The sequence below is a fragment of the Magnolia sinica genome, chromosome 4 (genome assembly GCF_029962835.1).
Source record: "Magnolia sinica isolate HGM2019 chromosome 4, MsV1, whole genome shotgun sequence".
Lineage (NCBI taxonomy): Eukaryota > Viridiplantae > Streptophyta > Magnoliopsida > Magnoliales > Magnoliaceae > Magnolia > Magnolia sinica.
In genome coordinates this window covers 101178161-101201510 of record NC_080576.1, presented here as the reverse complement: position 1 = coordinate 101201510, position 23350 = coordinate 101178161, and the positions used below count along the sequence as shown (strand labels likewise).

Sequence of the window (23350 nt, the reverse complement as noted above, 5' to 3'; positions counted from 1 at the left end):
AGGATTGTCAATCTGATACAGCACATGGGCAATCAAACGTGGGTGACACATGATTACAATCCAAATCAATAGTCATTGTTGTCAAATGCGATCGCATATGCGCATACTGTGGATCGAATCGCATATGCCATGATGGCATATGCGATCTTGGCAATGCGATCGCATATGTGAGTATGCGATCGCATATTTCCTAATAATCAGAGTGGAAGCAATTTTTTTATTTTTTATTTTTTCAATTTGGATAACTTTTTCCTATAAACAGACACTCATATCCCCTCCATTTTCACTATTCTCTACTCCAAAGCTCTAAATCTATTACTCTCTCTCTCTTACTCTAATCTCTCTACAATTACTTCTAGTATGTTTATTTTTTGTATTTTATAAGTTGTGCTTACTTTTTGTAAATTAAGTTGTAAGTTATAACTTGCAAGTTGTTTCAAGTTATCCATTTATCAGTAAAATTTCTTTGCTCGAAGTTTATAATAATTAGTTCTCTTTTAATGTAGCTTGATTGTTTTGTTAAAATTTATATAATATAATATAAGTAATTAAATATATAACTTAATGAAACGCTCAAACTATAATGAAATAAGTAAAATAACTCAATCCAATCATGTGTACTAATTAGGCAAGTTTTTCCTATTTTTTTTCATTTTTTGTCATTTTTTGTCATTTTAAATTTTTTATTATTTTATAAAAAATATGCCATGGCATATGCCATTGTGCGATCGCATATGCTGATCGCATACAATGGCATATGCGATTTGACAACATTGTCAATAGTCCAACCTTTTCTCGCAGAATCAATTTGGGCTGTACATTTTCTACCACTAAGCAAATAGTAAGAATCATCCGATCCAAGTGATCATTGAGAGTCATGGGCAATCAACGGTGTCACACCAACTGATGGGTGGTCCAAAACAATTATCAACTATGACCAGGTGCAATCAGAGTTTCCTAAATGACGGCTTTCACAGACGAATCAAGTAGAACTAGAGTTCGTAGCCAGTTATCACATGGTTATGTTAGTTTAATCAAAGTGATTCTTAAGCAGTATGTGCAATAATAGAAGGTGGGTGCCACATGATTGTCAGTCCAAATCAAAACTCGGCATTTTATACTATAATCAATATGGACCATATATCTTCCAAGTCATTGATTGAATTGCTAGAACCATCCAAACAAAGTAATAATTAACAGCCATGGGAAATCATTCTAAGATATGGAATTAGAATGCTTCCAACATGATCGATCAGGATCAAGTGGAATTAAAGTTCCCTGGATGGATTCCACGCATGATGGATGGTTTTATCGATATGGACCGTTGATCAGGTTGAGTACACCTTCGATTGCATGTGCTCTAAAAAATCTCATTGATCAGACAATTCAAACCACCCAATCAATCACCAAGATCTGCATTGACACACACTGAGCCTGATTCACTTTGATTAGAAGATCCTACCCATTTTCAGAGTAATAAAAGCAGCCAAGCCCGTATTCAATCTAGCTCATCATCATCATCTCTTGCAAGCTATTTGGTGTTGGATCTATGATTGTGCTTCGTTTCGAAACAAGACAAGAATTCTAATGACGTCTTATCAAAAGATTGACAACCTGCTGCTCCCCTGACATCAACACTCCTTTAATGGGGCTTGGGATGGGCACCACTTTGATAAGAAGTTTTTTTTTGACATCTGAACATGCCTGAAACAAAGCAAAGGTGAACCTATTCATACATAGCGCTTTATCTTATCCCATTTCCATGACCATCTTTTCCGTTGTCAACTTCTTACATTCATATTCCAACCAATCCACTCATTTCTTCTTCTTTTTTTCTTTATATATATATATATATATATATATATATATAATCCAATAAAAAGATAGCATATTAAAGTTAGTCCTTGCATAAGCTCCATGTCCATTTTCCATCCTAGCCATTTTTCAGGATTGAAAAAATTCTAGATGGCATTCCCATGGCTATAGCTCATCCATTCAAAGAAAAAAAAATTGGGAGAAGAAGAAGCAAGAACCTAAAATCGTGAATAAAATCAACACGGAGAAGGCTTACGATCTAGCAGATTGCGGGTTTGTGGATTTCAATGTTTCACAATAAGGGGATAAGTTTCAAAGGGAGACAAAGAAGATACTCATCTGAAGAGAGTAAGAGAGACAGTGAGGGAGACGATGACGACAATGATGATGGATTACCAAATGCATCCACACACCCTCGTACCAAATGGAATTGAACACCCTCATTCTCATTTTTGGTGAACAAAATTCCAGCTTTTTCTTTTTACAAAACTCAGGAGGTTTGAGGCAAAGTGAAATTTTACCCAACTTTATCTCCCTTCTAAAGTTTAGGAGGATCATCTTCGCAAGTTGTTTCCTAAAACAAAACTGAATATGCTCCATAATGGCTTCTAAGTGGAAAAATTTGAAAATCCCCATCTTTACACCTGCAATTCGCCAATGAGACATTGGCCCTTGTGATGCTTTGGAGAACAGACTAAAGAACTAGGAAAATCAGTCAGGTTCTCTGAAGCAACCCCTGGGCCTACGGTGAATTTAGCAGATATGTTATCGCCGGGGTGATAGAGGAAGACAATAGTGGAAAGGTTCTCAGTAAATGTGAATATTTTGGTTGCTTGTTGCTCCTCTTTCCTTAGAGAGGAGATTGTTTGAGCTCCTTGTAGGAGGAATTTGTATGATGAAGTGGAATAGTACGTTAAATTGCTGGATATGTTGAGCAAGGTGCATCCTTCGATAATATAAAATGATTCGATGGGATGGTTAAAAGAAAAGGCCGGCAAGTTTAAGGTTAAATCCTATAACATTATGATCAGTGGGTGACCTTCTGCAGGTGGTATGAGTCATACAGCTCATGTGTGGTGATATTGGTACTCTTCCAAGGGTGGCAACTCTAGCTTGGTTGGTGGGAAGAAACAAGGTTCACACAGTTGACAAGTAGCGCAAGAGGAAGATGGCTATTCCGAATGTGTGTTTAACGTGTTATCAGAATCAGAAATCTGTAGATCAGCTCTTTTTTCAGTGCTTTTTTTTTTTTTTTTGCAAAAATGATGTGGGGGTGCTTCTTTAATTTGTTTGGAAAAGCATGCGTTTCACTGAGATCCATTGAGCATTCCTTCATGGTTTGGCATGGTAGAGGCAAAGAAAAAATTGGGAAGAGAGTTTGGCGTCTTTGTTTATTAGCTGGAATTTGGTTGCTATGGTTAGAAAGGAACAAAAGATGTTTCAGGAAACAAAATGGGCAAATATTGGGGGCCTTTGATTTGGCTAAACTGAATGTAATGGAATGGGCAATAGCATCAAATTCTATTGTTATTGCCCGTTTCCCTGAGATACGGTCAGATGTGTAATTTGTTCTTTCTCTTTTCTTCGGAACTTTTTGGTAATTCTTTAGGCTTTTGGCCACTATTCAATAAAATTATCATCATTCTTAAAAATAATAATAATAATAATAAAATAATGAAGAAAGAATAAAACCTTTCCCATGCTCATCTCAAACAACATTGTTTTAGGTCAAATATCATTTTCATGAGAGATATAGTTATTGAGAAATGAAGGATTTGGGTTCAAACCCATGCCTCGGTATTATAGAGTCCATTTCAACAGTGAGGTCCTGGCTCCTCTGGAAAATAAAATAAAATATGAAAGGCATGGGGTTCAAGCCCATACTTATTAAAAAAAATGGAAGCAAGGAAAGAGGCTGCATATTTTCTAACAAATTCACATTGATTTAACAATTACACCAGCTAACACACCAATTTAGTACTCTTTCAAAATCCTGGTTAAGGTGACTGAGACTAGAGAATCAAAGAAGCTCCTTGGGAGAGCGAAGGTGACAAATGCAAACCTAATTTAATTAACCGGAAGGATGGCAAAAAACTTTTCTAACTAATGGAAAAGGAGGCAGTGCGGAAATTGGAACAATTTGAAACAAAAAATTCAGCCCATTAAAGTGGTGACTGTAGCTTGCTAGATAGTCTCTTCTTTTCTTATCATTTTCTTCTTCTTCTTTTTCTTTTTCTTTTTCTTTTCTTTTTTGGAGCAACTATAATTCAAGACGAAAAGTGGGCCCTTCTGTTCTTTTCTTAAGTTGAACTCCACATGGTGCGATGTAATGATCAGTTCCTAGCTTAAGTTCGCATCAGGTTGGCAGTCGGTCACTGAAATTCTGCCAAGCAAATCACGAGAATTCCTGTTAATCCTACCACAAATAGCAGGACAAGGCTGTGATTATGATGAGAAACTAATAAAGTTCGGTGAATAATCCACAACCTTTTCGAGAAAGGTGAAAGGATAATTCAAGACGAAAAGTGGGCCCTTCTGTTCTTTTCTTAAGTTGAACTCCACATGGTGCGATGCAATGATCAGTTCCTAGCTTAGGTTCGCGTCAGGTTGGCAATCGGTCACTGAAATTCTGCCAAGCAATCACACAAATTCCTGTTAATCCTACCACAAATAGCAGGACAAGGCTGTGATTATGGTGAGAAACTAATAAGGTTTGGTGAATAGTCCACAACCTTTTCGACAAAGGTGAAAGGAAATATAGAGATAGGATCAATGAATAAAGGGTAGGGTTTGGGAGTGATGCAAGTAAGGGAAGGTTAGGAATTTGGATTATATTTATCAAGTGGGGAATGGGTGAGGAGGATCTTTGAAAAGAGGGATGCTTGTAAAAGGGTGGGAAGATATTTGAAAAGGTAATTAAGTTCAAGGATATCAAAATTAGGTCAAATTTCTCAATAGATTTGGTTGAAGGAAAGCTCAACATTGAAGTACGCTAGGTTACATATGTTTCTAGCAAGTGCTATATAATATCAAAAGCAAACTTAGGGTGGAGCATTGTTTGTCCCCCCCCCCCCCGCCCCCCCGCCCCCCCCCAATCTTAAAGGTTAGAGCAGAGTTTTATTTATGATTGGATTGGGGTATTGGTCTTGGAATAAAAATCTAAAAGATGATCAAATTAGGCTACATATGCAAGCTTGGTACAAGTGGTACAAGAGCAAGGCTTTGTTTGGTGAATGGTCTATGTGATGCAGGACATGGAAATTAAACACAATATGTAAGATTTCAGACTTTAGATCATACTAATTTAGAAACATTCACAAAACTTCCACATCCCACATAAAGTCAAGCATTCAACAAGGGGAATCTACAAGGGTCCAAGCCTACACATGCTAGGGCTGGATCAATTAAAATTATAGACCAAACAATGATCAAAGGAGAGTAGATTCATCCACGCATGCAAAGGATTATTTCCCCAATCCAAGGAATTCACATGTTTCAATTCGGGAAGCCCTAGGGTTGAAAAGGGGGAATAGAACTTGGGATTGAAGATAATCTAAGGTCAGGGCTAGGGAAATAAGGTGATAGAGGAGTGAAAGAGAGGAGAGAGAGAACCTGTAATCAATCCACACGTGTGGACCGCAGGCTGGCCTGACGCACGTGCGTGGATTGTTGTCTGCACGTGTGTAGGGCCCACGAACCCAAAAAGGGCTGGTCGGCCTCCACACACCAAGTTTCAGGGCCAACAGATGACTGGTTTGAGCACAGTGCTCCGCCGAAATTTCAGCCCTCCTGCAGGGCCTGATTCTGAAAATCTGTTGTAGAGGAGGATTGGTTGCAAAATAAAAGTGGATTTGAAGAGTAGATGGCTGTGAGAAATGATGAATATAGAGGGTATGAGGTAGGGGCGAATCGGGATGGGTGTGGCTTCGCACCATGGTAGTTAGCCCTTTGAAGAATAGAGGGTTTCACAACCAATTGGCTTTCCACAACTCAGACAATTAGAGAAGCAAGAAAACGCAGAATTTTATTAATTATCTTCAATGAAAAAAAACCTACAAGGGGTTGCCTATTTATAAGAAAAACCTATACCCCAAAAGTCGCGCCATGTGCGCACCCTATTACTTAGAGACGAAGTAACAAAAATAACAACTAATCAAAGCAATCTAAACCATCCACAATATTCCTAATAATAATAATAAGCAAAACTCAAAGTATTGGATCCTCTAGAGTAGTGGGCCACGATCATGAGATCCAATGGTGGGATCCACATGACGATCGGGTCCACTCCAAGGAACCAAAACACAGTCCTCTAACTGGGAGGCCCTCCCTGGATGTCGTCATCAATCCAGATTGATGGTGGGGCCCTCCTCCTCCTTGCGTACTGCGTGTGCGCGAGATGTCCCCATCATTATGGCTTCCACAACTCCATGCCTTTCGCGGTTGTTGCTCTCATCTACAGGGACATTCGGGAATGTTCCTCTCTCTCTCTCTCTCTCTCTCTCTCTCTCTCTCTCAAAAACAGCCACCTATTCCCCAATCACCTGGCGTAGCTCTTGCAACTTCAGCCCTTGGCCTAGTCCAGTCTCAAGTTGTGTAGCTTCTTTAGGTTTTTTTTTTTTTTTTTGCTGCTTAGCCTTTTTCGTTTTTCTGTTGTCTTGTTGTTTTCTGTTTTTGCCCTCCTCAGGATCCTGTGCTTCTATCTGTTTTCTTTTAATATATTGCATCCTTCCAAAAAATAAGAGGGAAGGAGTGAGAAATAGAGAGACATGAAAATGATTACTGTTAGGAATAGGGGGTGGGATGGGTGATGGTCGTAAGAGGGAATGAATAGAGATTCAAAAAAAAAAAAAAAAAAAAAAAAAAACAACACCAGAGAAAGAAAGAAGAAGAAGAAGAAAAACAACACTAGTAAAATGGGGATGTTGTATGTGGCAAAGTGTTGGATAGCTAGAAGTCAAAACAACTGATTGTGTTTGGGTGTTATAGAGAAGAGCATGTTGAGATGGATGTGTGAGAAACCTAGAATAAAACCTTTTTCTTTTTCTTTTTTTAACTAGTAACACTACAAAGCATAGGTTTAGGAATGAGGCCATCAGAAGCAGCCTAGGGTGAGTCCCCAAAAAAGGTAAAAATGGTGACATCCATTCAGACTTCAGGACATATGTGTCATTTGATTTGCAGGGTTGTATTCTTTGTTGCTTTGATAATTGTTGTTGCAGGCTTTTAATAAAATCAATTACTATTATCCTTCAAAAAATAGGTGTCGTTTAATAAAACTTATTTTCAGGCTTCAACACTTTACGATTCAGATCACATGGCAAATTAATGCAGGGGCATTTTCACACTGGGCTCAAGTGGCGTTACTTGTAGGATGCAGGGGCACACTCGGGATGGGCGGCCCATGTGAGGCGGGTGGCTCATGTGAGGTGGTACCCATGTGATTTGGGGCCTACAAGGGCGGTTCAACCAAGGTCCTAACCCATGAGATGTGAGGCCCGGGCTATGAGATAAACGGATTGATTCATCATGCTCTATCAATTCGAGCTTTTTTTAGTTCAGGATTTTGGAGCAAGTGGTTAATTATCCTACATCACAAATCCATATTATTAAGTGCTTAAATTAATTTTTAACTAAAAATATGGGTCCTTTTTTTAGCTCCCTCCACCATACTTTGTTTCCCATATTGTCAATGGTAATTGATAAGAATTTTCCATATAACCACAAACAACCTAAAAGAAATCACCATCAGGGGCCCCACATCAAACCAAATCACTCTTGTTGGCAATGGTGCTGCCCTATCAACATAACACCAAGGAAAAAGTAGCAAGATTCAATGAAAAGAAGAAGAAGAATACCAAGATGAGAAAAGGTCCTAACCACCCCCAGGTGGCCTAAGGTTGAACAAGGCTATGTTCCTCAAATCTCGAAGAAGAACTCATTGTGGATGAAAAAAATGGATTCTAGATTCTAATGACACTCAATGCAACCATTCGCGATCACCATATCTTGTATTCTCATATTGTCAAAGGTAAGAATTTTCTTCATGGCCACCAAAAACCAAATCACCCTCAATGGTCCCACATAACACCAAATCACGCTTGTTGGCAACGAAGCTGACCTATCAACACTAATAGCAAGGAAACAATAGCAAGATTTCATTGAGAAGCCCCCAATGGGGTCAAACATCTACCACCACTATCAACCTCAGCAGGAGAAGGCCGGAAGTTGCCTTGCAGATGAAACAAAACAATAAGATCCTCATATCTACATCCTTCAAAGTAACTAGAACCTCTCTCACTTGCCATTTCATAATACTACTTCACACTCGGCCACAATCACAACAATAGTGGTGAAATAAGATCTCGTTGCATGTGCCTCTAGACCCCCTAAAGAAGCCCTTTGGAGATCTATTCATCAAGATCAATCTTTTTCCAAGCCCAACTTGCGTATGGTACCAAGTTTACAGTCGTCATACCTTGAACCTATACATTCACGAGCACAATCGAAGACCTCCTTGTCATGAAGAAACAACCCCTACAATTTATTTATATTAAAAAATCTCCCAGCACCGAACCTGTCTATAAGGACTTCAGCCAAATCTTATAAGGACTTCCAATAAAACTTATCAATTTAAAGGCCCACTCTTCGAAATGAAGGTTTAAATAAAACTCCATGACAGTATTACATACAGCTTTCTCACCCACCACCCATGATAACAAAACCATGGGGTGTAATATGCCTTCTTTTAACATCCACATGCCCGTGATAAATTTTTGTGTTCTTATCTCCTAAAGAAATTAAGCCAACCTGCTCAAGTTCTTTATCATCACATGATTACCAAAAATCCATTTTGAGAAATTCCTCTTGATCTTTTCCCCCACAAAGAGAGCATGGCAATTCCTTTTTGAGATCTAGGTCATGAATGCCTTGGAGAATTGCACTTTTCCACAATCTCTCACATACTAAAAGTTGTCCCTCGGAAAGTCCTTAATCAAATCTTTCTATTTCTTCAATCGCGTCATCAATCAATCTCCAGCCCAACCCTCAACAAAGACATCTCCATCAAACCTTAACGTTTTCGTAAAGTCATCTCTTGAAGCCTCACCAACTCAAAATGAAATAAAACCCCCCAAGTTTTCTCATTTGTGTGATCGGGAAATAACCCTAAGGAAACGACTTTGCATCCCTCCTAAGAAATGCTCTTCCTAGTCCTCCGACACAAGACACCTATCAAGATGATATATTGAGGGATTTCCTCGATTCTAGAACCACCCTCTTTTCTTGAATTCTTGAAAGAAAATTGAATTCAATTAAATCCACCGCCCACAGACCACAACGCATTCCACCTTGACCTCAATCCACTTAGCCTAAAAAGTAAGAAGCGGGTTCTGAATTCACGGGCTATCTAAAATTGCTACATCTCCCTTAGAGAAGTTTTTTTTTTTTTAATGATTGAATGAGAGAATAGGCCCAAATAGAAATTTTCATCTCAATAAAGGCAATGATATGTACCTTCAGGGCAAAGCCTAACTCCTCAACATATATCCTCAACAGCATCATTTTAAATTCCTTGCAATCAGAGAAGTCGCGCGTCCATGAAGTGATTCTAGAACCAACCCCTTCTCTTGAAAGAAGGCATAATCCAATTGAATCCATCGCCCACACACCACAACATATTTAACCCTAGCCTCACTCCATTTAGTTCATCCCTGAAAGCCAGAAGTAGGCTCTGAATTCATGGGCCAACTGAAATTGTCGTTTTTCTCCCAAGGAAGATTGAAACTATGAGCAACCTAGGAGGACATCCAATTTCTCCTCCCTCCTAACTACAACAACATGGATTGATGCTCATAGCTTTGAATATTGGTTTTGTATCAACCGATACAATTGTACCGTATGTGTATTGGCATGAGACAATGCACGATACGAGGCCATATTGGCCCGATATGAAAAAATAGACCCATATCGGCCGATACAAGACATATCAGCACTGATATGCCCATAAAAGCCCAATTTTGATTTTTTATTTTATTTTTTTTTTCAAAATTTCACTCGTGTCTCCTCTTCCTTTTTCATTTAAACCATGGAGGAGCTTAAAAGTTATTTTAGGCTAAATCTAGACCTATTTTGGGATTAAAACAAATGATTTGAATGCGATTCGACAAATCGAAGCAAAGTAGACCATTCTGAGAAAATTTGGAAAAAAAGAAGAAGATAAACCTTCACTTTCTTTTTTTATATTTTCATCTTCTTCTTCTTCTTTTTCAATGCAATGGGCCCTAATTCACCAAATCATGCTTGATTTGCAATCAATAAGGGCCCATTTCGATGATCTTTGAAAAGTCAAACTAACAGACAACATTCTCATTAAAAAAAGGTTCAATGCACCATCATATGCATATCCAAAATACAAAAAAAAAAAAAAAAAAAAAAGGGATAGATTCTTGAATATCATATTATTCTATTTTTTTTCCAGATATTTTCCTTAATTCTGTCTTTAAAAAAAAAAAAAAATCAACCAATATGAGCAGATATGGTCATATATGGACTAATATCTATACACGGACCAATATCTATACACAATGCCCGTATAGTATCATTTATGGTTGGGCCGATATGGTCGTCGATGACAATATTCAGAACCGTGTCAATGCCTCCAACGACTCCAATGAAACCAATCAAATAGAATTTTTCATCACTTAAAGGGCAATGATATGTACCTTCAGGGCGGAACCTAACTCCTCAATTTGTATCCTCTTCTCCTAGCAACCTAATCCCCTCATATTCCATATCAATAGCTTCATTTTAAATTCTTCATTAATTATGTAAAGATTCACTCAAATATTGCCTTCCATTATTGTAATCAAATAAATAAATAAGAGTATAAGACCCAATAATTTGAACTTACCTTTTGCTTGTTAGGGGAAAGACAACAAAGCAAGCTAATTCTCTTTCTACTCCTCAAAATAAACACTCGTTGCCATCCAAGTGTTGATTATTGATTCATGTACTACTTGAACTTTTTTCCCAATCCTCTTCAAGGTGCAAAACTTGCATTATACCCAATGGTTGTTAATTCGTTTGATCCGCCTCTGTTTATAATCCATCTTCAGACTCTATCTATTGGCTTAATTCCATGTTGAACCAAAAGTTTTAGGCCTTCAACAAACTCACCATCATGGGCTCCCAGTGGGTTTAAAAGAGGCCCCGACCCAATCGATGGGCCTAGACTTTTCCTTTACCAGCTCATAAATGGGAGGCATCATCTACACATCCACACACAACGGCTTGATAGAGGCCAGCATTTATCCACAAGCATCATGCACATTTTTTTAAGAATAAGTTGCATACTAGAATCTCCAGCATTGCTCTATGAAATCCATTTGTAATCTCTAGCTATTGGCTCGATTCCAATCAACTTAAAGTTCAAGGCCTTTAGTAAACTTCCAATCGACCTAAAGTTATGGGCCTTCCGCCGACTCACCATCATGGACCCCCAATGGGCTTACAAGGAGGCCCCAGCCCAATCGATAAGCACAAGCACTTCCTTCAATAGCTTGTAAATGAGAGGAGAGATAAATTGCATCACTATCATCGATATGTCTACACTAGATGCACAATTGCTTGAGGGGCCAACAGTAATCCACTAGCATCGTGGGCATCTTTTTGAAGAATAACCTACATATCAGAATCCCCAGCACTGCTCCATGGAATCCATCTATAACCCTTGCTATTGGCTCATTCCATATCAAACGTACAATTGTGGGCCTTCAGCAAACTCGCCATCATGGGCTCCCAATGGGCTTTAAAAAGGAGGCCCTGACTCAACCGATAGAACTAAACATTTTATGAATGGGATGCATGGACTTATATATAACCAACACTGCTCCATGGAATCCATCTATAACCCTTGCTATTGGCTCATTCCATATCAAACGTAAAGTTCTGGGCCTTCAGCAAACTCGCCATCATGGGCTCCCAATGGGCTTTAAAAAGGAGGCCCTGACTCAACCGATAGACCTAAACACTTTGTGAATGGGATGCATGGGAGAAATAAATTACACTGATATCATCAACACGTCCACACTTGATGTGCAATCACTTGATAGGGGCCAACATAAATCCTCTAGCATCATGGGCTTCTTTTTTAAGAATAAGTTGCATGTGAGAACCTCCACCACTACTCCACTGAATCCATTTGTAATCTCTAGCTATTGGCTCGATTCCATGTTGGACCTAAAGTTCCGGTCCTTCAGCAAACTCACCATCATGAGCTCCCAATGGGCTTAAAAGGAGACCCTGACCCGACTGACAAGCCCAAGCACTTTGCTAGGTTGTGAATGGGACGCATGGGATAAATGAATTAAATCACTACCAATGACCACATAAGTACCAAAATCGTCACAATCACGTGTCAAACAAAGGAAGGAAATGCATGCCCCTGTTTGCATGCATCTCCAAGCCACTGATGTCGTTGGATGTCTCCCACTTCATGAGACCTTGCCATGCCGACTCAAACACATGAGCACTAACTTGTCGCTTTTAGCATCTCTCTAAAGGAACCAAAAGACATTTGAAATTTGAAAAAGAAACAACCACTGCATAGCGTTACATAACCTTTATCAACATCCTTTAATGGTTGCCAAATGTCTCTAAAAGCATCATTACAATATGATGATCATGCACCATCATAAACAATAGCCTTTCTTCTCCGACGCAGCAACATCCGTGTCCTCCGTTCTAAGAGGTTATGGAGACTTCCGAAAATCCCATGCCTCTCACCATGCTTCCAATGGGTGAGAGCTTTGTCAGGCTCCACTAAGGAACTCCCTGTTTCTAGAATGCTTCTTCCTCACTCCAACTGCCATTTTTCTACAACCGGACACTCTTATTGACTACATGTGCTCCTCCATTTGTTGGCGGACAATCAGAACTTCAACTTTTCAACCTCAACAACAAAAAAACAAAGAATTATCACTCCATATGTCACACCCCATACTCGGAAACCGGACTCATAAAATTTTCGATCACCGAATCCGATGCCGACAGCCTCCGTAGTACCCCATTCTCGGCTCCCAGCGCACATACGCCAGCTCCCGATCTTGGGATCCTATAAGGAGAATTTTTCAACGTATATTTATCTCGTAAGAAGCATAACCACAAGTTTACCCAAATCACAAAGGCAACATCATCATCACCACGGAAAATGAAAGAGAGATATATATATAGAGAGAGAGAGAGACGAGATGGAGGAACCCCGCCACTATGGGCCCCTCAAGATTACAACACATACATCAAAATGGGTCCCACATACAAGTGGGCCCTCTAATCATCAAAGTCACACAAATCAACAATAGAAAACACCCACATTTGATCATGGACTTCTCCTTCCATCAACGCATTCTAGAGCTCCAAAGAATGAGATTCAACGGTCGAGATGAAGCTTCGATGGTAGAGATGGGAGGTAAGAAGGTGGGCCACACTAAGCTCTCTCATGGAGGTTGGACGATTGCTTACTTGGGAGAAATGAGAGAGATGATGGATGGATGGATGGAGTGGGTATTGTAAGAAATGGGAATGGGAAGTATGGGTTGGTTTGAATTTGGTATAAAGGTTGAATGGTTGGGGAGAGAGAGTGTTGACTTAAGAAAAAGAGGGAATGGGTGCATGTATTTGGGATAGGGTGAGGTGGCATTGGGGTATAGAGAGTGTACTTGAATTGATTGATGTGACAGGTCGTAGAGATTCTCTCGGAATTCGCAATGCACAGCGTTTCTTCAGAATGAACGCGGACCCACATCTCCTGGCCTGAGTAGCGCCTCCGCGTCGACGGCGCGGTCGCAAGGGTACAAATCTCAAGTCAAGCCGACTCTTGAATAAGAGACACGACTCAAGGCTGCGCGCAAACGCTAATAACAGATCGTGGGTCGCCGGAATTTAACCGGGATAACCGCGGAAGCCTATGAAACGGTACGGGCTAGAATACGGGTCTCACAACTCTCCCCACCTAAAAAAATTTGTCATCAAAATTTACAAAACAGACAAGAGAAGATGAAACATCATCAAGTATATATGTCAAGGCTCAATCAATCTACAAAAGGATAAAGATAGCACTCTCCCGAGACTTGTACCCTTGTGACCGCGCCGTCGATGCAGTTCCGACACTGCGTCTCGTGCACTGAGGCGATACCCGGGCCAGGAGATGTGGGCCCGCGTACATTCCGAAGAAACGTCCTGCGTTGCGAATTCCGAGAGAATCTCTACGACCCGTCACATCAATCAATTCAAGTACACCCTCCATACCCCAATGCCACCTCACCTTATCCCAAGTAAATGCACATATTCTCTCTTTTCCCCAAGTCAACACTCTCTCCCCACCCATTCCACCTTTACACCAAATTCAAACCAGCTCATACCTCCCATTCTCATTTCTTACAATACCCACTCCATCCATCTATCATCTCTCCCATCTCTCCCAAGTAAGCAATCGTCCAACCTCCATGAGAGAGCTTGGTGTGGCCCACCTTCCTACCTCACATCTCCACCATCCAAGCTTCATCTCGACCATTAAATCTCATTGATTGAAGCTCTAGAATGCGTTGATGGAAGGAGAAGTCCATAATCAAAGGTGGGTGTTTTCTAGTGTTGATTTATGTGGCTTTGATGATTAGAGGGCCCACTTGTATGTGGGACCCATTTTGATATATGTGTTGTAATCTTGAGGGGCCCATAGTGGCGGGGTCTCTCTCTCTCTCTCTCTCTCTCTCTCTCTCTCTCTCTCATTTTCCTTGGTGATAATGATGTTGCCTTTGTGATTTGGGTAAACTTGTGGTTATGCTTTTTACGAGATAAATGTACGTTAGAAAATCCTCCTTGTAGGATCCCAGGATCGGAATCTGGCGTATGTGCGCTGGGAGCCGAGAATGGGGTACTACGGAGGCTGTTAGCATCGGATTCGGTGATCGGGAATTTTGTGAGCCCGGTTTCTGAGTCTGGGGCGTGACACCATAGCTCAATATCTTTGTCGCTTCCCATCTCTACACATGTTGATTCATAACATGCAAATTCCAACTCCATGGACATTGATTTGGGACCCACTTACATAGCCAGACTAGGCAAGAACCCAAAGCCAAAAATGTCTTAGTGACCTGGGAAACCAGCAGAACCTTATAGAGATGGATCAATAGGAACTAACCATTGCCCTATTCCTCAAGTTCCAACTACTGAATGAGCCTAATGATGTGAGGCCTGTCAACGAAGTGTTTCCTACTAGGGAACAATTTCTGCACTTCCAGGTGCCTCCTTTCCAGGATGATCTGAGTATACTTTTTTAATGTGATACGAGCTATCCTTACTGGATCTTCTGCTTCAACAACCCTCACCGCTTCCAATTCATCTACCTTCAAGAAGATAAGCAGGCACAAAATCTCCAATGTCTTAAGCCACCCTTACCACTACAGTGGATGATGATTCTCTTGTGGCTTAGATAAAACACTAGAATAGGGGAATCATGAAGCAACATCACCCATAATAGATGTGCCTTTACTATCCAATTCTAAGAGCACCTCTGGCCAAAACTAGCCTTCCAAATAATCTCCATTTAAGACTATCAATCTCTGTTGCTGCCTCCATCACATTGCCTTATGAGCAAATTATAACAAATGCAAAACCCCCCATCTTGTCTAAAGTCTTCTTCTAAGACATGGCTATAGCTTTCGCATTTTGGAAGCAAATTATTCAATAACAGTAGCGGTGTCCAAAATGGCCAGCCTTATGGCCATTAAGACATTGGCCATAAGAGTCATTACAGCCCTGTAACAGTTGAAACTTTTTTAGGGGAAAAATTGTAACAGCCCCATATTGGCCTGTTAGAGCCCCATACCAGTCTATTACGGCCTTGTATTGGCCCATTACTTACCTTTTTTCCCAAATTGAGCATGACAGACCTGTATCGTGTAATGGGCACCATTGTTACCATTAACAATGGTTGTTGCACCCGTAGCATAACAGTTATTTAATACCGTCCTTGGAAGTGATAGACCCGTACAACATTAAAAAGATCAGACTTGAGACATCTACACATGCCAAGAGGCATATTGTCTGAAAAGATTAACTAGCACACAAATCTATTTTGATTAACACATTAAACTTTGTTCCAAACGCACAATATGCTAACCCACCATCACGGCCCGTAACGGCGCAAAATTTTTTTTGCCAAAAAAATATGAAAAAATATGGATTAAATCCGCAATATTCTAAGCATTCCAAATATGCATTCATTTATAAATTGGAACATGTTTATGGCGGTGTAACGGTCCACTCTTTGGTGAGAAGTTGTATCGATCTGATTAATTTTTTAACCAGGTAACTTGAATTTGATTACAAAATTCATATATTTAATTTTTTAAATATGTAATTTATATACTTAACATCTTGATATCATTTCTCCCAATAGTTCTTTAAAAAAATAAAATTAAATTTAGGTAGATGGCGTTGCCAATTTGGGGCTGACTTGGAGGACTAATTTATTCTCCAAATCAGCCTCAAATTCATGCCATTTATTGTCATTATCTTACTTCTAAATTGGTGGACATTTATTGGATAGTGAATCATAAAAAAAAAATAAAAATCAAAAGGCCCTATTTAAAAAAATAAACGTTCACAAATTAACAATTAAAACTATTCAAATAATTTGATTTTGGCATTGTGAGTTAGCAATTGTAGTCCATAATTTAATTGTCAAATTTCAAGTTAATATATGTCTTGTGTACAATTTTTTAAGGCTTGAATTAGGAGGGACTCGAATGTAAAGTGCAGTACACGTGTCAAAGTTTTTTGGGCCTCACCCGTGATGAATGTGTTATATCTACACCATCCATCCATTTTGCCAAATAATTTTAGGGCATGAGCCCAAAAATGAGGCACATCCAAAGCTCGGGTGAATTGCTCCGTAAGAAACAATACTTATTACACATTCACCGTTAAAAATTTATTGGGGGCTAGAAAAGTTTTAGATCAAGCGGCATTTGTGTTTTCCTTCATTCATGTCAATATGACCCAATTAATATGTTAGATCGAAAATAAACATTACGATGGATTTTAGAAAATTTTTAATGGTGAGCATTTTGTAACCACTATTTCCTATGGTGTGGTCCACGAGATTTGGATATTACTAATTATTTGGACCCGACTTAAAATGACGTGGCAAAATGGATGGACGATATGGATAATAAACATATATATATTATGGTGGGGCCCACTCAGGTGGATCGATTGGATGGAAAATAAACGTTACAGTGCGCCTACAAATTATTTAACCGTGAAAATCATTATCCTGCTCCTATTTTTGGTGTGGTCAGATGATCTTTGGATAATTTCATTTTTTGGCGGGTGCTCTAAAATGATCTCGATAAATAGGTGAACGATGTAGATATAATAAAATACATCATTGTGGAGCCCATATAACTTTGATCTCACATTTTGAACCGTAAACTGACAACTGTGGAGCTCGAGGAGTCAGGCGCTCACTCATTTGACGTGACACGCTACTACAGCATCCGAAGTTCAGAATTAAAAACAAAGCTTCAAAACAAAGTTAGAGAGGGGACATACGAATAAGTAAAAAACGAGGGAATAGACTAAAGAAGCAAAATCGATAACACTACAGGGCACAAGATTTTCTCCTTTATGGACAGCTCTGTTCTCTTGCTTTCCTTATGCCTTTTCACTTTAAGCAAGGTTAATTCCTTGGATATTCCTTTGGTACTGCTAGAGCAAATTAAAAAAAAAAAAAAAAAAAAAGAAAAAGGACAAGGCTGAGGTGATCATCACCGCCAGTTTCTAGATGGCTGTGACTCATTATATACTGTACATGTGGAATATGTGCATAGAGATCCAAGCCATCACAATCGTTGGGCCTGTATTACAGTTATTTAATACCGTCCTTGGAAGTGATAGACCCGTACAACATTAAAAAGATCAGACTTGAGACATCTACACATGCCAAGAGGCATATTGTCTGAAAAGATTAACTAGCACACAAATCTATTTTGATTAACACATTAAACTTTGTTCCAAACGCACAATATGCTAACCCACCATCAAAAATAACAAAATCATCTCCATATCACTGGTTTTACTAGAATGAAAAAGGTCTTTGCTTATATAGTAAACTGTTAATGCTTGTGCACACAGGTTTAGCAGATAAAAGGAAGGCCAAGCCAACAAATCCAATAATTTCATCGTGGTATTTTATTTATTTGTTTATTTACTTATTAAAAATATTTATCAGTCAGCAAAAGAGTCCCTTATCTTTATTGAAGAGTGATTTATATTATCACTCTATTAGTACTAACCAAATAAAAGTTCTTATGATATATAAATTTATGGGCTCTTGTTATACTTTTTAATTTTTCTTTTTGAACTAAAAATGCAAAGTATTACATTTGAGACAATTATAATTAACTATAACTATATATTTGTCATAGTTATAATCCTAATAATTACGTTCAAGCAGGTCAGTTTTAAGTAAAGGATAACATAAGGACGAAGTAAAAAATGATGCAATCCAAATCATAATGAAACATACCTCTATTTTCATTTTGGAATGGGAGGAGATACGATGAAAGAAAGAAGAATGAATATCAGCCATCCCAGTATCGTGAATTATGCAAGAAAATTGAAATGGAGAGACAAGTATTTGTAGGATATATCAACTGATAGAACCATTTCTTATTTGGAACAAATACTGGTCCTCTAATAGAGCTGAAAGAAAATGGGTAAGAAACCGGAATAGGAGCAAACACTTTGACACTTGGCACCCATGCCACGTGTCCATGATACTTAGTTACAGTAAATCCTACTAATTATATTCAAGTATATTGGTCTTAAGGAAAGAACAACAGATGATGACGAGGATGGAATCCAAATCATAATTCCACTATTTCCATTTGGAAAAGGAGGAGATATGACAGGGAAAAAAAAAAAGAGAAAAAGAATGAATATCAGCCATCCAAGTATACCAAATTGTGCAAGAAAAATGAAAAGGACAGAGACATGTAAATGCGGGATACATCCACCGACATTAAATTGCAGATTAATCAATGATAGAATAGAACTTTTTATAATTTGGAGCAAATATTTGTCCACAAAAAAAAGAAGATGGGTAAGAAATGGGACCACGTAACACTATATGTGCCCAACATTGAAACATGTATCGGTGTACAAGATACATTGCAAAATATAAAAAACAAAAACACCTGAACATGAACATGAAATCACAGAATTAGGAAGCAATTACAAACATAGAAGCATGACAAAAGTAACCATGGAGAAATCATCTCAAATGTGAGGAATCGAATGAGATGAGAAATTACCAAGTTTCGTTCCTACGAGAATTATGGGAACACCAGGCGCATAATGCCTCAGTTCAGGAACCCACTGGAAAGGAAAAATACAAGACATAAAAACAATTTTTCAATGTTGCTCAAAATTTACAAAACTGCCAAAAATAGATGAACAAAAGCTAAGAAGTATGGCATTCAGAAGGAAGTATTGATTTCTTACCTTCTTCGCCACATTCTCATAGCTGGCCTTACTGATAAGTGAGAAAGCCAACAAGAAAACATCTGCCCCACGATAGCTCAAAGGCCTTAATCTATTATAATCCTCCTGACCTGTTCCACCAAAAAATAGAGTCAAATCCACTATATAAATCCAAAAAGGAAACAAAGAAAAACAACCAATGCATTGAGCAAGTGTACCTGCTGTATCCCACAACCCTAGGTTGACAGTACTCCCATCCACCACCACATTCGCGCTGAAGTTGTCGAAAACAGTTGGGACATAGTCCTGTTTCCCATCACCAATGGAAAAAAATAAAATAAAAATAAAAACCTAACATTTCGCAGATCCAAAAGAGAAATGTAAAACTCTAAAACAGGATTTTCTTTGAATCCATTTCCCCAAAACAAATGACATGAATTGAAGGCTTTAAGCTCAAAACCTAACATTTCGCCGATCCAAAACAGAAATGTAAAACTCTAAAACAGGATTTTCTTTGAATCCATTTCCCCAAAACAAATGACATGAATTGAAGGCTTTAAGCTCGATAATTTGGCAAGCACAATTGTCTCCACATTTAGAAGTCCTTAAAAGAAAAAATTTCACATATCTTACAACTATTCCCTATACCAAATAGTGATCGATTTTTCTTCCAAACCCACTTCCCAGGCTAAAACTGCAAAAATATCAAAAGAAAGAAACAAAGAAGACAAAAGGAAGAAGGATTTCTTCTCCAGCAACCATTATGCTAATAAAACAGCAACAGCCGCAATGCACAATACTTACAAATGTCATTTTCCTTCAAAACCATTTACCAAATCCAACTAAAACAGCATAACATGACAAAAAGAAAATGGATCTCTCCTTTGATGGCAAGCTCCAAATCAAATAGAAAGAGTCCGAAATGCTAAATTGGGTGTGCACAGAACAAAACCATTCCATTCCCAAATCAAACTAAATCTTCAAAAAAAAAAAAAGGGGAGGGCGGGGCAACTGCCAGGATGCATACCCCTTAAAAATGCAAATAAAACAGCAACAGCCGCAATGCACAATACTTACAAATTCATTTTCCTTGCAAACCATTTCCCCAGCCAATATTACCAAGGTCACATGGCAACCGCCAGAATGCATACCCCTTAAAAATGCAAATAAAACAGCAACAGCCGCAATGCACAATACTTACAAATGTCATTTTCCTTGCAAACCATTTCCCCAGCCAATATTACCAAGGTCACATGGCAACTGCCAGAATGCATACCCCTTAAAAATGCAAATAAAACAGCAACAGCCACAATGCACAATACTTACAAATGTCATTTTCCTTACAAACCATTTCCCAAATCCAACTAAAACAGAATAACATGACAAAAAGAAAATGGATCTCTCCATTGATGGCAAGCTCCAAATCAAATAGAAAGAGTCCGAAATGCTAAATTGGGTGTGCACAGAACAGAACCATTAAATCTTTTTTCCTAACCCATTCCCAAATCAAACTAAATCTGCAAAAGAAAAGAAGAAACCGAGTGTGTGTGTGTTGTGGGGGGGGGGGGGGGGTGTGATTTCCCCAGCCAATATTACCAAGCTCACATGGCAACTGCCAGAACGCATACCCCTTAAAAATGTAACATCCACTACAAACCATGTTCTTTTCTGAATATTCAAGATTGAAGCTTTTCTCCCAAGCCCATCTACAAAATCAAAACAAAAAAATGTCCAAAAAACAACCATACCCAAACTCAAAACTGCAGAAATTAAATCAAACAACTGAAGTCCAAAACTCCTTATAACTATCATTTCCGTGCAAATTACTAAATAAGAAGCTGCGAAATGTCAAAAACATTTCAACAATTCCACAAATCAGACAGCACAGAGGCAAAACCCTAAATTGAACACCCATTATACAGAACCCTCAAACTGAAACTAAAATCAAGCTTCAAAAGATGCAAAGAAGACTGAAATTAAAATGAATTAAACCAAGTACTCCCCAAACCATTAAAAACCCAAAACCTTAATCACCAACAGAAAACTGCAAAACCCTAGAAAGGCAATTCAAGTCAGGAAATGAGACTGACCGTGGGAAAAGTGTTGCTGGTGTATGAAATAAGCATACAGGTTTTACCGACAGCACCATCTCCAACCGTCACACACTTTATAAACCTCGATGCACTCATTTCCGTCAGATCTACTCCCAATTCCCTTTATTAAAAGAAAGGCCTCCTTCCACTCCTCCTCTTCTTCTCCTTCTTCAAGTATACATCTGCTCAAAAAGAAAACAGGAAAAGAACCCCATTTTCTCAACAAAAAGCTTACAATTCAAATCTCCAGCCTGGAAAATATCTCAATTCCACAGAGAAATTGCCAAACCCTAACACCGGACAGCGTTAGGTTTTGAGATGGAGATACAGAGAAATGCAGAAATCCTAACTCTGAAGAGAGAATGGAAGGGCTTTGAGATTAGATAGAGAGATGAGAAATGGAGAAACTAAACAGAGAAAGAGAGAGAGAGAGAGAGAGAGAGATAGAGGAGAGATTGTAAATAGAGAAACCCTAACCCTGAGAGAGAGAGAGATTATTAATGGTAAAACCCTAACCTTATGAGAGAGAGATTGGAAATGGCGAGAGAGAGTTACCTTTGGGCGGGAGAAAAGGCGATGGAAGCGGTCGAGAGAATCTGTCGACAGCTATCGCCAGCCAAAAATCGCCTTCCAAACGCACCCCCAGCCTTTTAAAATCCTCTGCAGTAGTAGTTGTTGGAGCTGCTGTTGTCGTTGTTGAAATGCAACTGGAGGCCGTGTACTTTTCCATCGTATTCGACCGTCTCACGTGCCAGCTTGGCACATGTGTTGCTTATCCCAGCAACTAGTCAACATGGGAAGCGAGTTGCTTGTGTCCGAGGGCACATGAAGACCCTGCGGTCGGAAGCTGTGTGGAACCGACAGAGATGCCGTTACAAATCCACTCAGCCCATCTGTGTATAAACATCGCGGAAAGACAGGATTCCAGAAATCATGCAGATCCAAAATTCGAGTGGACCTCACTACACGAAACAACGAAGTGAGCGGCTACCATTGGAAACTTAATGGGGGCCACAGAAGTTTTGTGTCAGCCCGACATTTGTTATTACAGCTTATCTGAGTGGCAGTAATCCTATGAACGGTTGAGATGGTATATTAACATCATGGTCGGCTCCAAGAAGGTTTCCACTGTAGATAATTGATAATTCTGCTGTCACCGTTTCCTGTGGTGCGGCCCACACGAGTTTTAGATCTGCGTTAATTTTGGAATCCTGTCTCATTGTGAGTTTTAGAAGCTGATGGAGGGAGTAGATTTATCACAGGCATCTATATGGGCTCCACGCAGGTTCCGACCACAGGAATTTCTTCTAGTCCGGTTACAGGCAACTCGGGAAGCGGATTGACTCGTGTACCGCGCACCACCGACCTAGCTGGTGTTGTACGCGTCGTGCGAAGACGCTTACTGACGCCCCTCGAGCTCCAAGTTGTACCAACGGTTCAATGGAAATCAAAGATACGTAGACTCAAAACTATGTTTTTATTATATCCACACCGTTCATTCATTTTGAGATATCATTTTAGCACATACACCGAGAAATGAGTCATATCCAGCTCTCAAGTTGACCACACGACGAATACCAGTGGGACAATGATTCTTACCTTTAAAATATTCATAGGGCCCACCAGAACGTTGATTTTCCATCTAATCTGTTCATATGGTCACAGAGATCTAATTAGAGAGAAAAACAATTATCATATTGATCCAAAACTTAGCGACCTAAAAAGGGTTTCAATGGTAGAAGTTAAATACCTCACCAATTTTTCAGTGTGGTCCAATTGATCATTATATCTATCTTATTTTTCGTATAACACCCTATGACTGATGAGCTCTTCAAATGGATAGACGGTTTGGATATAACACATACCTCATGATGGGACCCATAAAACTTGGTGATGTC

At 39.2% G+C, this 23350-nt stretch overlaps 1 protein-coding gene across 2 annotated transcripts in view; it reads right to left on the bottom strand.

Annotated features, from left to right (window-relative positions):
- The window catches only part of LOC131243528 (rac-like GTP-binding protein ARAC3), a 28842-nt gene extending 6677 nt beyond the window's left edge, over positions 1-22165 (bottom strand). The window contains exons 1-5 of one of the 2 annotated variants that reach the window (XM_058242946.1): positions 22008-22165; positions 21450-21634; positions 19578-19665; positions 19381-19490; positions 19191-19254 (exon numbers count right to left, since the gene is read on the bottom strand). In XM_058242946.1, the coding sequence (XP_058098929.1) occupies positions 19191-19254; positions 19381-19490; positions 19578-19665; positions 21450-21548 (361 nt within the window). In that variant the 5' untranslated portion in view covers positions 21549-21634; positions 22008-22165. Of the gene's footprint in view, positions 1-19190; positions 19255-19380; positions 19491-19577; positions 19666-21449; positions 21635-21968 lie in introns of both variants that reach the window. The other variant, XM_058242945.1, reaches the window with a different exon arrangement.
- Positions 22166-23350: the final 1185 nt, after the last annotated feature.